This window comes from Bos taurus, chromosome 7 (assembly GCF_002263795.3).
Source record: "Bos taurus isolate L1 Dominette 01449 registration number 42190680 breed Hereford chromosome 7, ARS-UCD2.0, whole genome shotgun sequence".
NCBI lineage: Eukaryota > Metazoa > Chordata > Mammalia > Artiodactyla > Bovidae > Bos > Bos taurus.
The window spans coordinates 52,086,255-52,104,567 of NC_037334.1; the positions used below are offsets into that span (position 1 = coordinate 52,086,255).

Genomic DNA, 18,313 nt, shown 5'->3' on the forward strand with positions numbered 1-18,313 from the left:
AGTTGTGGTGCAGGGGTTTAGCTGTTCTGCAGCATGTGGGCTCTTCCTAGGTCAGGGATCAAACCCGTGTCTCCCACATTCGCAGGCAGATTCTTTACCATTGGGCCACCAGGGAAGCCCTAGTATTCTTTTTAATCTCTCTCTCTCTCTAATTATAAAAGGACAAAAATGATAACAAATTAAACCTGTAAAAACTGAAATAAAATGAGTAGCACCTCACTCCTTTTCTCCCCAGAAATAACCACTAAAAATGCTTTTAGTGTGTATCCCCCAGATTTTTTGTTAACTATAAAGTACTATATTATAAAACAGTGTGCATTTACATTGTTGATGTAAATATTAAACAACGCAGCATCATTTATGCAAAAATATTCACGTTTCCCTCAGACCCACTCCCTTTCAGTGAGGCAACCACCATTAACAGTTGTGTCTGTATGTTCCAAAGATATTTTTTGAATAAACTTTATTTCTTTAGAGCAATTTTAGGTTCCTAGAAAAATTGAGTGGAAAGTACAGAAGGTTTCCAAATGCCTCTGTCCCCAAACTGCACTATCCCCACTATTGATAACCAGACCCAGAGCCGTGCATTGTTACACCTATACTGACAGATCATTGTCACCACCCAGAGTCCATAGTTTATATTAATACTAGAGTTCAGTCTTCCAAATATCTTTCAAATTAATTTTTAGTTACGTAATTGATGTATGAATGTGTTTTCTATGTTTATTAAAAATAGGTAGGCTTTCAGAAAGCAAAATGGGATAATTTCAGCCATGAAATTAAAAGACGCTTACTCCTTGGAAGGGAAGTTATGACCAACCTAGATACCATATTGAAAAGCAGACATTACTTTGCCAACAAAGGTCTGTCTAGTCAAGGCTATGGTTTTTCCTGTGGTCATGTATGGATGTGAGAGTTGGACTGTGAAGAAGGTTGAGCATTGAAGAATTGATGCTTTTGAACTGTGGTGTTGGAGAAGACTCTTGAGAGTCCCTTGGACTGCAAGGAGATCCAACCAGTCTATTCTAAAGGAGATCAGCCCTGGGATTTCTTTGGAAGGAATGATGCTAAAGCTGAAACTCCAGTACTTTGGCCACCTCATGCGACAAGTTGACTCATTGGAAAAGACTCTGATGCTGGGAAGGATTGGGGGCAGGAGGAGAAGGGGACGACAGAGGATGAGATGGCTGGATGGTATCACTGACTCAATGGACGTGAGTCTGAGTGAACTCCGGGAGTTGGTGATGGACAGGGAGGCCTGGCGTGCTGTGATTCATGGGGTCATAAAGAGTCGGACACGACTGAGCAACTGATCTGATCTGATCTGATCTGTTGAGTATGTAGCTTATTTTTATTTTTTAACAAATGCTTTTCCAAGACACTACATATAGACCTGTCTCACTCTTCTTTAATAAGAGCATACTGTGTTGTATGTCTATATTATAAGTTATTTATCAAATTTCCCTTTGGTATATATGTTTTTCAAACAAGGCAGTACACATTCTATTTTTTAAGTTTAAAAATATTTTTTAATTGTAGGATAATTGCTTTACAATGGTGTGTTAGTTTCTGCTGTACAGCATTGTGAATCAGCTATATATATATATATATATATATACACACACATATATATGTATATGTATACATAGATCCTCTCCCTCTTGAGAGTACACTTTCTTATGCATATTTTTTGTGCTCCTGGTATATATAGGATAGGGTATGAACATATCAAATTGGCACTCTCATATCTGGGGTTGACTGCACTTGTTATCAGTTCAGTTCAGTTCAGTTCAGTCGCTCAGTCGTGTCCGACTCTTTGCGACCCCATGAATTGCAGCATGCCAGGCCTCCCTGTCTATCACCAACTCCCGGAGTTCACCCAGACTCATGTCCATCAAGTCAGTGATGCCATCCAGCCATCTCATCCTCTGTCGTCCCCTTCTCCTCCTGCCCCCAATCCCTCCCAGCATCAGAGTCTTTTCCAATGAGTCAACTCTTCGAATGAGGTGGCCAAAGTACAAGAAATCCCAGGGCTGATCTCCTTCAGAATAGACTGGTTGGATCTCCTTGCAGTCCAAGGGACTCTCAAGAGTCTTCTCCAACACCACAGTTCAAAAGCATCAATTCTTCGGCGTTCAGCCTTCTTCACAGTCCAACTCTCACATCCATACATGACCACAGGAAAAACCATAGCCTTGACTAGACGAACCTTTGTTGGCAAAGTAATGTCTCTGCTTTTGAATATGCTATCTAGGTTGGTCATAACTTTCCTTCCAAGGAGTAATCGTCTTTTAATTTCATGGCTGCAGTCACCATCTGCACTGATTTTGGAGCCCCCCAAAATAAAGTCTGACACTGTTTCCACTGTTTCCCCATCTATTTCCCATGAAGTAAAAGACTTCATGATGCCATGTTCTTCGTTTTCTGAATGTTGAGCTTTAAGCCAATTTTTTCACTCTCTTCTTTCACTTTCATCGAGAGGCTTTGTAGTTCCTCTTCACTTTCTGCCATAAGGGTGGTGTCATCTGCATATCTGAGGTTATTGATATTTCTCCCGGCAATCTTGATTCCAGCTTGTGCTTCTTCCAGTCCAGCGTTTCTCATGATGTACTCTGCATATATGTTAAATAAGCAGGGTGACAATAAACAGCCTTGAGGTACTGCTTTTCCTATTTGGAACCAGTCTGTTGTTCCATGTCCACTTCTAACTGTTGCTTCCTGACCTGCATACAGATTTCTCAAGAGGCAGGTCAGGTGGTCTGGTATTCCCATCTCTTTCAGAATTGTCCACAGTTTATTGTGATCCACACAGTCAAAGGCTATACACTCCCACTAACCCTCACCTCTGTGTCACTTCACTCATTGGTACCATCTTCCAGGGACTTAGCCCTCAGGGTTGAGAATCCTGGAGCAGAGAAAGGAGAGAATTTATTTGTGACTAACAATAGTAACAGCTCACTTGTACTGAGCACTTATACCATGTTTTATGCACTCAAGCCACGTATTGTTCTAAATATTTTGTGCTGTGCTTAGTTACTCAGTTGTGTCCGACTCTTTGCTACCCCATGGACTGCCAGGCTCTTCTGTCCATGGAGATTCTCCAGGCAAGAATATTTGAGTGGATTGCCATGCCCCACTCCAGGGAATCTTCCCAACTCAGGGATTGAACCCAGGTCTCCTGCATTGTAGGTGGATTCTTTAATGTCTGAGCGACCAGGCAAGCCTGAGAATCCTGGAATGGGTAGCCTATCCCTCCTGCAGAAGATCTTCCCAGCCCAGGAATCAAACCGGGGTCTCCTGCATTGCAGGTGATTCTTAACCAGCTGAGCTACCAGGAAACACTTTATATGTATTAAATCTGTTAATCTGTATAACCACCTCAGAGATAAGTCTGTTATGATACTCATTTTATTTTGTTTATTAAAAGCCTTTTATCGGAGTATAGCCGGTTACCAATGTTATGATAGTTTCAGGTGCACAGCAAAGGGACTCAGTCATACATATACATGTATCCGTTCTCTCCCAAACAGCCCTCATATCCAGGCTGCCAGGTAACACTGAGCAGAGTTCTGTCCTATACAGTAGGACATTGTTGGTTATTGATTTTAAATATAGCAGGTTGCTGCTGCTGCTGCTGCTGCTAAGTCGCTTCAGTCGTGTCTGACTCTGTGCAACCCCCTGGATGGCAGCCCACCAGGCTCCCCCATCCCTGGGATTCTCCAGGCAAGAACACTGGAGTGGGTTGCCATTTCCTTCTCCAATGCATGAAAGTGAAAAGTGAAAGTGAAGTTGCTCAGTTGTGTCCGACTTAGCGACCCCATGGACTTCACCCTACCAGGCTCCTCTGTCCATGGGGTTTTCCAGGCAAGAGTACTGGAGTGGGGTGCCATTGCCTTCTCCGATAGCAGATTACACCTATTTTAATATTTAGGAAACTGAGACACCTAGCGTTAATTAAGGTCACACATCTGTCTAGTAAATGTCAAGATCCAAAGCAAGGCTCTTTGACTTCTCAGCCTGTGCTCTTAACCTCTACACACACTCTCTCTAGAGAGTTTAATGCCGTAACAATGTCAGAGTTTCTCTACATTGTTTATTCCTTAAAACAATATTGTATTTATTCATTTACTTGTCTTGTTCTACACTATAACTCTCTGAGGGGAGGGTACCTGTCCAAGTATTATTCATAACCCTATACCCTAATGTCTAGCACCACATCTGCTTTATTGTATGTAATAAATAAATTTAGTTGAATGGATAACAGTGCCTCTTGGAGGTCACTACTATTTCCATTTTATAGATGAAATTACAAGTCAGTGTCACCCACATAGTGTAGTAGAAAATAGTAGGAAGCAGAATAGCAGAGCTGCAATGTGAACCCAAGGCTTTTGATACCTAATCCAAGGTGCCATCCACCTTGTCTAAGCTGCTTCCATTCTGCCTGTTTCAGAGGCTCTGGAGAATGGTTCCCTACCTAGCAACCGTTTCTAAGCTGGAAGACTTCACAGCTAGCTGGTTTTAATGATCCCTGGGAGGGGCAGAGCCTGATGAGAGGAAGGCCCTTGGAAAAGAGTTTCAGGAAGCTCTGCATCCGGGAGTCAGTTGTTAGAAGAGTCAGATTCCTTAGAGGACTACCATGTAGTAATGATATGTATCCTTTATTTCAGTTTCTGTGTGCTAAATATTATTCTGTGTGATTTATGAGCAGTGTCTCTTTTTACTGATCACAGTCCCATTAGATGGATATTATTATCTTTGTTTTACATGTGAAAGAATACTGAGAGGCCAAGTGGCTTGCTCAAGGTTATACAACAAATAAGTGCTAAAACTAGGATTCAACTCAAAATATGTGACCCCCAAACATTCATTTCAAGCACTCTGCTACCCTTGGTTATAAGAGAAGCTGAAGCAGGGGGCATTGTAAGAAGAAATTGCCCTCCCAAGACCCTGGAGGACATTAGTGATGAGAAAATAAGGTAGAGAAAACCATGTAGTCTGAGCCCTCTTAGGTGGGGGGGGTCACAGAAGAAATGTTATTTATTTATTTTTTAGCTGACTGTGGAGAGCTAGGGAGATTTGAGACCAGCCATTCCAATTTCTGAATCTGGGTTCTCAGCACGTGATGTCTTTATAGTCTTAACCTAGAAATGGCAGAGTTATTTTGGGCACAAAGCAAGAGCTGTGGCTTTAAAAATATGCCACTGTATTTATCTCTTCCGCTTCAAGATTACTGAAAATTAGCCCAGCTGTGGCCTGAGGCACCAAACAGCCACACAGTCTTCTCAACCCACCCAGAGCAGCTGAAACACCCAGAAGTGGCAGCCTCTGGGGAGTGGCTATCAGATTAGTTCTCCATCACCAAGCCTACTCTCTGATCACACAACCACACCATCCTTTGCCAGCTACTGTGGGGATCAGGATGCTAGGCCTGTGAATCAGCTCAGCTCTGTCTTCTCCCCCATCCCCAAGGCTTTAATAAAAGTAAAAACATTAATAATTCTACTATTGAGCTGGGGAATCAGTACAAGAATAATTTTTCAGCTTTGTTACCCAATTGCTGTTTGAGTTAAGGCAGATAATCTTGCTGTAATTTAAGCCTTCAGTTTCCTTATCTATAAATTGAAAATCTTATATATATATATATATATATATGCAAAGTACTTAATAAAGTACTTGGCCCATAGTAAGCAATCAATTGATATTCCTTCAACACATCAGTCTTCTGTTACTCTGGTCTTACTAACAGGTAAAATGGTGATGGACTTTTACTTTGTGCCAGGCACTGTGTTATGTGCTAAGGATAACTGATGACTCTGCAGATAAAGAATCTGCCTGCACAGGAGACACAGGAGATGAGGGTTTGATCCCGGGGTCAGGAAGATCCCCTGTAGAAGGAAATGGCAACCCACTCCAGTATTCTTGCCTGAAAAATCCCATGAATAGAGGAGCCTGGTAGGGTATAGTCCATGGAGTCACAAAGAGTCAGACATGACTGAGCAGCTAAACACACATACAAGGATAATTACATTTAATCCTGTAACAGCCCTATGAGGTAGATGCTATTACACATGAAAACTGAAGCCCAGAGGTAATTAAATAATTTGCTAAACATCACATAATTTACATGATGTAGCCAGATTTAGACCTAGTACTCTGATTATAGAGCCTAAAGTCTTAAAGAGAAGAGGGAAGAATATTTTTACATTCTCCAGTTTCCATGGAAAATTCCTTCCACTGTCAACTGAAGGACGAAGAAGCTGTGGGGAAATGCTGTTAGTGCTCGCCCAGGTGGTTTCAGCTTTCTTCCCCTCTCTATGATTCTGGACAGGATTTGAGTTTCCAACCGTCATTCTCCTGTGTTTTGTGGGCTGTAATTACTCAGATTTACTTTGTCCAATTCATAAAGGATCCAGCAAGGGGGAGGAGGTGGAGCTTGTCTAAGCAATTCATAGACCCCACTGACGGTGGAGTAGGGGGTGGGGAGGGAGCTGGAGATGTTTTACATCCTAATCTTTCAGTGGGTTTGCTGGCAGATACTTTTTGCCTTTGGTCTGAGCATGTATTCAGGCTGGACATGTATAATTCTGCAATCTGCCAAGTTCTGGTAGAGAGAGAGAGACAGAGAGAGAAAGACAAACGGACACACTCTCTGTCACACACACACAAACACACACACACATAGAAAGACAGGCACACAGAGAGAGGGAGATGGAATGGTTGGTCAAAGCTGCAGAAGGCTCCAATGAAATTGGAGCTGCTTGAAAGGCCTCAGTGGCTGGAGGGGTGGGGAAGAAGTCCAGGAGAAGCGAGATGTCGCTGTGCAGAAAGCCTGGATGTTCACTTTCAAACCCAGAATCTGCGCATCCTTCTGTGCCCTGACCCTTCCCTGGGCAGCCAGAGGCAGCAGCAGCAGCCCAAGCCCGCGGGAGAACAAGCAATCCAGGGGAGTTGTCTAGTGGAGCCGGAAACGCCTGTAATCATTTAATAGCCTTTGCTGGCTGCACCGACAGAACGGAGTGGGCGGTAGGCAGGCTCCAGAGTGCTGTCTGGCAAGATAGTCCCTGGCTTTAATCAAAATGATGGGTTTCCTGGAAGCTCTTTATTAACCTCAGCACCAGAATCCCAGAGATGGTAACAAAAGGATGAATGGGGCGCGGAGGGGAGGGGCTGAAACCTGCAGGCTGGGCGGTGATTTTCCTGAGCTGAGCCCTCACTCCCGCAGGCACCCCTCCCCCCAGCTGCACAAGTCTTTCCACTTCTGCTCGCTTAGAGAGAAGCTCCTGCCTGCATCGCCATCTCTCAAGCGGGTGACTAAACAGATATAGCCGTAGAAATTGCTATACTTGTATAATGCCTCAGGGTTTTCACACAGCATTCCTATACAGCTCAGCATGTGGGTCTCATGACTGGAGTGAGACTCCCTAGATTTGAGTCCAAAGCTCCACGGTTATTAACTCTTGATTGATCTTCAGTATCTTCATTTATAAAACCGACATATTTATAAAGCAGACATAGATATTGGTCATATCTACTTCCTGTGGTTCTTATGAAGAGTAGAAATTATATTGCATGAAAATCTGCTTAGCTGGGTGCCACACACAGAGGAAGGCAGAGTAAATGCTAACTAGTTCATGACTGATAGAGACAGAAAGGTGATCACCTCCATTTTATGCCTGAGGCACCTGATGCTCAGAGTTTTTTTCTATAAATTGCCTAGGACTAGGTACCCTTAAGGGCTTCCCTGGTGGCTTAGATGGTAAAGAAATCTGCCTGCAATGCAGGAGCCTGGGTTTGGTCCCTGGGTTGAGAAGATACCCTGGAGAATGGAGCTACCCACTTCAGTATTCTTGCCTGGAGAATTCCATGGACAGAGGAGCCTAGGGGGCTACAGGCCATGGGGTTGCAAAGAGTCAGACATGACTGAGTGATAAACACACACACACAGGTACCTTTAAGTGATAGAACCAGAGCAAGCCCTCAGTTTAGAAGAGCAAAACAAGAGGAAGAGAGGAAAAGAGAACTAAAATCCCTCCAACATTCTCCAGGTTTGCCCCTCTAAGAACTTTCCTGAAAGTAGTATGCATAGTCAAAATGACTGTGGGTGGTTCTGTTAAGTAGAGTCCCCTGGACTGCAAGGAGATCCAAGATGTTGAAGCTGAAACTCCAATACTTTGGCCACCTGACTCGAAGAGCTGACTCATTTGAAAAGTCCCTGATGCTGGGAAAGATTGAGGGCAGGAAGAAAAGGGGATGACAGGGGATGAGATGGTTGGATGGCATCACCGACTCAATGGATATGAGTTTGGGTAGACTCCAGGAGTTGGTGATGGACAGGGAGGCCTGGCATGCTGCGGTTCAGGGGATCGCAAAGAGTCAGACATGACTGAGCGACTGAACTGAACTGAACTGAGTTGAACTGAAAGTCAGTATAAATCAGATAAACTGCTCCTGGCCTTAACTGATTGTACAAACAGATTAGAATGGGAGTCGGGGGTGAGTTTACAAGTCTGGCATTTGCTTCACAATCTTTAGGACCTTCCCTGGCATCTGCATTGGCAAAACCTCCAGCTTAATCGTTCCTAGTCACCGAGGCTAAACTCCAGTCAGAGTTAGTTTAGCATGAAAGAAGAAAGTTGGGAATGCTTACCTAAGGGGAGTGCCTAACTCCCCTTGGATTAATGAATTAAATGAAGTGGTCAGCTACCCCTAGAAGGCAGTTTTTTTTTAAAGTTGCAGATCTATATGTCTTTGTGTTAAAAAAAAAAAAAAAAGTGTGTTGTTTGAATTTTTTAAAGTATCCCTACCTATTGTGGATAAACCAGACAATTAAAAAAAAAAAAGCAAAACCTATATTTAACGTATAATTATGATCATACTCTGTTAAACTTTTGGGGCTTCCCTGGTGGCTCAGGCAGTAAAGAATCTGCCTGCAATGCAGGGAACCAGAGTTCAATCCCTGGGTTGGGAAGATCCCCTGGAGAAGGAAATGCCAACCCATTCCAGTCTTCTTGCCTGGAGAATTCCACGGACAGAGGAGTCTAGTGGGCTATAGTCCATGGGGGTTGCAAAGAGTTGGACACAACTGAGCAGACTAACACTTTCACTATTAAACTTTTAAATTCCATTAGGTTGTAATCTGAATGTCAGGGAAGGGCCGATGTCTGTCAGAAGCCCTCTTTAGAGGACTCAGGTCAGTTCAGTCACTCATGTCCGACTCTGTGACCCCATGGACTGCAGCACACCAGGCTTCCCTGTCTATCACCAGGTCCCGGAGCTCGCTCAAACTCATGTCTAGCAAGTCGGTGATGCCATCCAGCCATCTTGTCCTCTGTTGTCCCCTTCTCCTCCTGTCTCCTGCTTTCTAGGTTGGTTGTAGCTTTTCTTCCAAGGAGCAAGTGTCTTTTAATTTCATGGCTGCAGTCACCATCTGCAGTGATTTTGGAACCAAGAAAAGAAAGTCTGTCACTGTTTTCTTTGTTTCCCCATCTGTTTGCCATAAAGTGATGGGACTGGATGCCATGATCTTAGTTTTTTGAATGTTGAACTTTAAGCCAGCTTTTTCACTCTGCTCTTTCACTTTCATCAAGAGGTTCTTTAGTTCCTCTTCACTTTCTGCCATAAGGGTGGTGTCATCTGCATATCTGAGGTCATTGATATTTCTCCCAGCAATCTTGATTCCAGCTTGTGCTTCATCCAGCCTGGCATTTCGCATGATGTACTCTGCATATAAGTTAAATAAGCAGGGTGACAATATACAGCCTTGACATACTCCTTTCCCAATTTGGAACCAGTCTGTTCTATATACAGTTCTAACTGTTGCTTCTTGACCTGCATACAGATTTCTCAGGAGGAAAGTAAAGTGGTCTGGTATTCCCATCTCTTTAAAAATTTTAAGACTCTAGTAGATCCATTAATTTGGGTTGTGGCTTGTCTCAGTCTTGTCTTTGTTAGCCAGTGTGCTGGGTCCCTGGGAGCAGAGGGGAGGGGACCTGTGGGAGGTCCCAGGAAGGGGAAGGGAGACAGTACAGAAAGAGGAAGCATTCCTTTGACTGACCTGGGACTGGCCCTGGGCTGGGGTTAGGGGCAGAAAAGGTATGTTTTCCTTTCTCATCTTTTACTTATCTTCCTTTCTCATCTGTCTCATGAGATACTGTCCTCAAGTATCTCCTTGATTCTGCCCCCAAAGTCACAGAATTTTATAAAAAAAAGTCAGCCAAGGGTTTCAGTGCTCTTGGTCAAAAGGGACTCAAATGAAGAGGTCAGTAAATGTTGTTTGTCAGATCCTTTAAGCCGTTATTTCATCCAAACGAACCCTCAGAGATGTTTGCGCATACATTGGCCTGAATAGGTTGAGTACAAGGACCCGGGAGACGCTGGAGAAACCAGATCCTGTTCTGCTCTGCAGAAGCTGAATATGGGAGGATGTACCTGAATGGTTCTCTGATTGCTTCTTAGTGTGGAGGCTGAGTCAGACCCAACCAAGACTCCCAGCACAGGCGCAGAAGCTCAGTGACATATAAAAGAAGCTCATTAACTCTTAGCAGTCCGGCTATGAGGAGCTGTCTCTGCCAATAGGCGTGGTCTTTCAGGTCCCTTAACTCTACAAGATAAAAATATCTCTGAGCTTGGCTTCTCCAGATGACCATCCTGAAGGCCTCATGCAGGGTCCTGGCTGTGGTCAGAAAAAATTTCCATCCTAGGATTTGAGAGCAATTGAAGGACTATGGAGTGGTGTTGAAACCCAGTTCTCTTAGACACCAAGTCAGGGGCTTTTAAATACATTTCCCACTTTTGTCTCAGTCTCTCAGAGGTAGGCCTGTAATTGAAAGGTCAACAGGCAGATTCTGGGTGAGCGCAATTGCAGATCTGATTATCTTCGGTGAATCAGAGAAATCAGTCTTGGGGACAAAGTATCTATTGCTCTCTGTCCAACGGGCTTCCCAGGTGCAGTAGTGGTAAAGAGCCTGCCCGCCAGTGTAAGAGACACAAGTTCCATCCCTGGGCCAGAAAGATCCCCTGGAGGAGGAAATGGCAGCCCACTAAAATATTCTTGCCTGGACAGTCCCATGGACAGAGGAGTCTGGTGGGCTGCAGTCCATGGGGTGGCAAAGAGTTGGACACAACTGAAGTGACTTTGCACACACACATGCCCTCTTCCAAAGAGCTATATTGTCAGCTCTGTCAGGGAAGCATGGTGAAGCACAGGAGTTTATGGGCGAGAAGAAACTCTTCTATCCCCTTTCCCTACTGTCTGCTGGTATTTGGACTAAATCTGCAGTATCCTTACCCTGCCCTTCTAGCCCTGAGAGCTGTGCCTTGTATATTGCCTGTGTGTGATTCCATTTTTTGGGCTCTTACATTGGAGACAGCCTCGGCATTTCACATGCATTTCCTGATTGTCTTTAGGGACTCCCAAGTGTGGCAGAGGGAAGTTGTTTGAGCTCCTGAGGAACTGGCACCACTTCCATTTCTCACATCAGTCCTTTCATTCATCCATCTAGCAAGTGTTTATCAACTACCTGTTATGGGACAGGAATTGTGCTAGACACTGGCTACACATTGGTGAATAAAACAGATATATTTTCTGCTTCTCTGGACTTTACAGTGATAGAGATAGAGGTGAAGGAAGGTGCTGCTTGGCTAGGATGACTGTACAGTGCCTGTCTGAAGAGGTTCCAATTAAGCGCAGACTTGAAGAATGAGAGTCTAAGCATGAAGGGGAGATCATTCAGGCAAAAGGAGACCATATGTGTACAGGCCTTGAGGCAATAACAATCCCAAGGGGTATTAAGGAATTTAAAGAAAACTTGTGTGGCTGGACGATAGTGGTAAGAAGGAGATTTGTAGATGAAATTGGAGAATTAAAAAATAACAGGTTATTGAAGGGCCTTATATACCATGTTAAGGAGTTTGATTTTTTTTTTTCTCAAGGCAATAGAAAACATTCAAATAATTTTAAGTAAGGGGAATGATATAAAATAATTTCTATTTTTAAAGGATTTTGCTGTGTGTATATTATACTTCAGTACTTTTAAAAGGGAGAAAGACTTAAAGGAATAAAGGTAACTCGGGCTGTGTGGAAGGTTAGAGAGAGGCAGAAGTAGAAGCAGTTTGAGCAAGGAAGAGGCTGTAATTGTTGTAATTCACAAGCAAGATAGAGTAGTGGTATCTTGAAAAAAGGTAGCAGCAGTGAAGTTGGGGAGAAGAGGACACTGGTTACATTTAGGAGGCCGAAATGACAAGTGTTGGTATATTATAAATGAAGAATGAAGAATAGAGACAAATGAATAATGACTCTGGAATTTCTGCTTTGAGCATTGGAGTGAATGGAGTATCATTGACTGAGATGAGAGATTTAGAAGGGAACAGAGGAGAAGAATCATGAGTTTGATTTCAGATTGCTTCTGTTTGAGATGCCCATGAGACTGCCAAGAGGAGATACCAGACAGGCAGTTGGATACATGAGATTGGAGAGACCTGTGGACTTTAAATTTGTATCTCATCAGCATATTTAGATGGTGTGTATACCCATGGACAGGCTGAGATCCCAAAAGGAGAGAGTGAAGAGAAAGAAGAAGAAAAGAAGAAGAAGAAAAAGTCTAGGGCCAAACCCAAGCGTATTAGATGAGTATCTTGTGAAGAAACTAACAGCCCGAGAGAAGGGTCAGGAGAATAGTTTTACTGAGTGAGTGAAGTCGCTCAGTTGTGTCCGACTCTTTGTAACCCCATGGACTGTAGCCTACCAGGCTCCTCCCTCCATGGGATTCTCCAGGCAAGAATACTGGAGTGGGTTGCCATTTCCTTCTCCAGGGGATCTTCCCGACCCAGGGATCGAACCCAGGTCTCCCGCATTGCAGGCAGACGCTTTAACCTCTGAGCCACAACTCATTAAACGTAAGTCTTTCAGGACTGTCCTGGTGGGAAAGTGGTTAGGTCTCTGTGTTCACAATGCAGGGAACACGGGTTCGAACCCTGGTCAAGGAACGGAGATCCTGGATGCCATGCAGCATGGCCAATAAATAAATAAATGTTTCAAGGTTTGAAACTAATGCTGCTGAGAAGTTCAATAAGATGTGACTAAAATGTGATCACTGGCTTTGGAAATAATACAATTAGTGAGCTTGCTGTGAGCAGTGTTAGAAAAGCAGTGCTCAAGGATGCCAAATTAGAGGAGATTGACAAGTGATGGGAGGTAGGGAGATGGAGATAGCACACGTAGAGAATCCCAAGCTACAGTCAAACATAAACCATTTGTCTGGTGGTTCATGGCTTCTCCAAAGGAGCAGTGTCAGATACATGAGCCTTCTGTGATGCCACAGAGTTCCAGTGTCATGGCCCTTGGGATCACTTTGCCCAGACAGACTATTACTCTTCTTCCCCAGCACTGACTTCTACTCTTCTAGATGTCTTTGGTGTACTTTAGGTGTGTCTTCCACTAGAAGACTCTTGGGAAATTCTTGCATTGGGAACCCCTGTGGATGCATAATCTTTTTCCTTAAATATCAGCACAAATTTCACTTCTCTTCTGGAATCTTGTTTGAATTTCTCAAGTGTGATTAATGATTTTTGCCTCTCAGTCCTATAATACTTTGGGGCTTCCCTGATGGCTCAGTTGGTAAAGAATCCACCTGCAATGTGGGAGACCTGGGTTCAATCCCTGGGTTGGGAAGATCCCCTGGAGGAGGGCACGGCAGCCCACTCCAGTATTCTTGCCTGGAGAATATCCATGGACAGAGGAGCTTGGCGGGCTACAGTCCATGCGGTCACAAAAAGTCGGACATGACTGAGTGACTAAGCACAGCACCCATATATATCTTTTATTTTTAATTGAGATATAATTGACACATAATATTGTATCAATTTCAGGTATACAATATGGATTACTACCTGTATATGTAGGAAAATGATCACAATAAGACTAGTTAACCTCTGTCAGTACACATAGTTACAAAAACATTTTTATTATGATGAGAACTTTTAAGATCTCATCTTTCAGCAGCTTTCAAATATGCAATACAGTGTTAGTAACTATAGTTACTGTACGTCACATCCCCATGACTAACTTATACTATAACCGTAAGTTTGTACCTTTCGGCACCCTCACCATCGCCACCATCACTGCACCCACCTCTAGCAACCACCAGTCTGTCTTCTGTATCTATAAGCTAGTTGCTTTGTTTTTTTTATATGCCATTTATGTGAGATCATATGTATTTGTCTTTCTCTGTGTTATTTTGTCAAATATTTAAGTATTGATTTATTTCACTTAGCATAATGCCCTTGAGGTCCATTCATGTTGTCAAAAAGGGTAGGATGTCATTCTTTTTTATAGCTGAACTTTATATCCATCACATTTTCTTTATTCATGAACCAGTAGATACTTAAATTGCTTCCATATCTTGCCTACTGTAAATAATGCTGCAATGAACATGGGGTACATATATCTTTTCAAGATAGTGTTTATGCTTTCTTCAGATACATACCCAGAAGTAGAATTGCTGGATCATATGCTGGCTCTATTTTTAATTTTTTGAGGAACCTCCATATTCTTTTCCATAGTGACTATACCAATTTACACTCCCACCAATAGTGCACAAGGGATCTCTTTTCTCCATACCCTCACCGACACTTGCTATTTCTAGTTTTTTTTTTTTTGGTAACAGCCATTCTAACAGGTGTGAGGTAATAGCTTATTGTGGTTTTGATTTGTAATTCTCTGATGAGTAGTGACATTGGGCACCTTTTCATGTACCTGCTGGCCATCTGTATGTTTTCTTTGGAAAAATGTCTATTTAGATCATCTTTCTACTTTTTAATCAGATAGTTTGGGATTATTTTGATATTGAATTCTATGACTTCTTTATATATTTTAGATACTAACCCCTTATCAGATGTAGAATTTGCAATTTTTTTCTCCTATTCCATAGGTTGCCTTTATCATTTTGTTGGCTTCCTTCTTTGTGCAGAAGTTTTTTAGTTTGATGTAATATAATTTGTTTGTTTTTACTTTTGTTATCAGATTTAAAAAAATCATTGTTAAGACTGATGGTAAAAAGCTTACTGTTTATGTTTTCTTCTAGGAGTTTTATGGTTTCAGGTCTTATGTTCAAATCTGTAATCCATTTTGAGTTAATTTTTGTATATGGTGTAAGATAGAGGCCCAGTTTCATTCTTTTGTATGTGGCTGTCCATTTTTTCCAGCATCATATTGAAGATGCTGTTCTTTTCCTATTGTATATTCTTGGCTTGTTTGTCATCAATTGACCATTTTTGCCTGAGTTTATTTTTGGGCTCTGTATTCTCTTCCATTTATCTCTGTGTCTTTTTATGTCATACTGTTTTGATTAATTAACTTCATAATATAGTTTAGAAGCTTCATGCCTCCAGCTTTGTTCTTTTTCTCAAGAATGCTTTGGCTGGGACTTCCCTGGCAGTCCAATGGTTAAGACTCTGCACTTCTACTGCAGGGGGGCATGAATTTGATCTGTGGTCAGGGAACTAAGATTCTGCATGCCATGCAATGCAAAAACAATACAAACAAACAATACAATACAAACAAACAAAGACAAAGAATTTGGCTACTGGGTTCTTTTGTGGTTCCATACAAATCTTAGGATTGTTTGTTCTATTTCTGTGAAAAATGCCATTGGAATTTTGATAAGAATTGCTTTGAATCTATAGATTGCTTTGAGTAGTATGGGCATTTTAGCAATATTAATTTTTCTAATCCATGAGCATGGAATATCTTTCTACTTGTTTCTGTCTTCTTCAACTTATTTCATAAATGTTGTAAAGTTTCCGGTATATCAGTCTTTCATCTTCTTGGTTAAATTTATTCCTGGGTATTTTATTGCATATTCTACTTTAATCCAGTACATTTCTTGCCCCACTCCCAGGCAGGATAATCACAACTAGATATTCTTTAGGGAATTCTTCACAAAGAACCAAAAATATGTTATTAGAAACTTAGATTTATGGACCCAGTGGTGAAAAAAATCTGCCTTCCTGCTTGTTTCCAAACACTGGCCTTGCCCTAGGCTTGAAGAAATAACCCATGATTTCATGGGTGCTGTGCCTGTCTGTGCAGCCTCTCCTGTGTTCAGTGTGGCACATGGAAGACATATGTTGACTCTGTGACTGACTTGCAGTGTTTTGTCTTGCAGAACCAGAGGCAGGAGAGGTGTCCCCTCCAGTCGGGGCTGGTGTCAACAGCAACAGCTGGACCTTTAAATATGGACCAGGCAACCCCAAACAATCTGGTCCCGGTGAGTTGCCAGACAAATTCATTATCCCAGGATCTCCTGCAATCATCTCCATCCGGCAGGAGCCTACTAACAGCCAAATTGACAAAAGTGACTTCATAACCTTCGGCAAAAAGGAGGAGACCAAGAAAAAGAAGAAAAAGAAGAAGGGTAACAAGACCCAGGAGAAAAAAGAGAAAGGGAACAGCACGACTGACAACAGTGACCAGTGAGGTCATCTAATGGAAACAAGCCACTTAGCCAATTTTTGTAATAATGGCAGATCTCTCCCATGTAGCAACTCCCTACTCCTTTCTCCTGTCCACACAGACCCTCTCTTATAGACCTCAGAAATCTGCAGAAAGTTCCCTGTGTCTGTCTAGATCACATTTAACAGGTTTTTGTCTTAAAAGCTTTGCTAAGTCTGGTGTTAACTCTTTCTCTCCACTCTGGCTTGTTTGCAGAACCTAAAAAGCAGACCCAAGTTTCCTTTCTCCTCCGCCGCAAAGGAGAGGCTTCCCAGCCCCGCCAGTGAGAGGTTGGACTCTCTGCCCTGTGCTCCGGGGATCCTGTCTTGATGACACTTGCAGGGCAGGCTGAAAGGTTTTGAGATTGAGCAGCTTGAGTGTCTGTGGCTACTGGGTATGTGTGGCCACCGGGGATAGGTGAGTGTCAGATGTTGGCTGGGATGGGCCAGGTTAGACTAGGAGGGTTGGGAAACAAAGGCAAATCAACAATGGGAAGGATGAAATGAAAAAGGACCAGACTTTCTAAATCTTTACAACTCAAGAGGTGGTGGCCACCCTCTAGCAGACAAAATTCCCTCCACTGACAAGGCTTTGGGAGTCCTTAAGTCTCTTGGCTGTGGTGTCATTATACCTAAAACCTGCATTTTTACCTACAAGCCTGTAGTTCAGTGTTCCATGGGGGGCCAACCAGGGCAACAGAAGCAGATCTGATGTGTTTCCTGTATATGTCCTTGTGCTCACTTTATTAAAAATTCTTTTGCACACAATGTTATGAAAAGGTCAGATCCTTTTCCAACAACACATATGCAAAAGCAAAAGAAAACCCCAACACCTCACTTTATGCTGTTTGTTGTTTGATAGATTTATTTAAAAAAGAGCAAATCTATAACTATAAATCTTTAAAGAGAAATATGATTAATACAACTCCCCTAAACTATCCTCGAAAGAGAATTCTGTCTACAGCCATTTAAATGATCATTGCTGCTACAGAAGTGCTTTAAGAGAATTGCCTGAAACATCTGTATTATACCGGCCACCTGCCAATCACAGCTTTACTCTTTCAGGTCACTCTGGGGCTGCCTCTTGCATGTATTAATTACTAAATAAAAGGATCTTTCTCTCTCTCTCTCTTTTCTAAAACACAATTATGTGCACTTTGAATACACAACCTTCTCTAGCCAACTCTATCAAGACCCAGAAATTGAAGAAAAATATTGTTTTCTCGTACATAACAGTGAGCAGACTTTTCAATCCTCGAATTCTGTGATTTGTCTTGGAGTGCTAGCCAACACCTTCTCTTTGGTTTAGTTTTCCTTTTCTATAACACTCTGAATTGCTAATCTTGCTAACACCTATGATATTACCTGAACTCAATCTCCCATATGTATGCTGTATGCTATTATAAGACTCCTGAAATATATTTACTCTGTGCTTGTGTATGTGAATGTTATTGCAACTATTACCTAGAGTGAACTTTAAGCTTTATTGTTGAATGTAATTCCATTATATTTCCTTTTGTACACCTGTGAAAAAAGTGGAGTAGTGTTTTTTTAACCATTGTTAATCAGCTTTTGTGTATGAAAGATACAGTAAAATTTCTTTCTTAAATCAAGATACTGGTGATTCAAGGAATTTTATTTGTGGTCAGCCAAGTGCCATCTCTTGCCAAGACTCTGGCTGGCAAGGGAATGGATAAAGCTGTTTTTTTCTAGTAACAATTCTGGAATACATACTGAAGATATTCCCTGAGGGTGTGTGCAAGCACAAAATTTACCAATTTGACCTCTTTGAAGTTGCAGAATGCTTTGAAATTCTAACAATACC

General features: G+C 42.3%; 1 protein-coding gene across 10 annotated transcripts in view; it reads left to right on the top strand.

The window, feature by feature from the left end:
* The window catches only part of PCDHA13 (protocadherin alpha 13), a 209,250-nt gene extending 191,149 nt beyond the window's left edge, over positions 1-18,101 (top strand). For 9 of the 10 annotated variants that reach the window (XM_015472248.3, XM_059888203.1, XM_059888204.1 and 6 more), the window contains 1 exon segment: positions 16,164-18,101. In XM_015472248.3, coding sequence (XP_015327734.1) covers positions 16,164-16,474 — 311 coding nt within the window. In that variant the 3' untranslated portion in view covers positions 16,475-18,101. 10 annotated transcript variants of the gene reach the window in all.
* Positions 18,102-18,313: the final 212 nt, after the last annotated feature.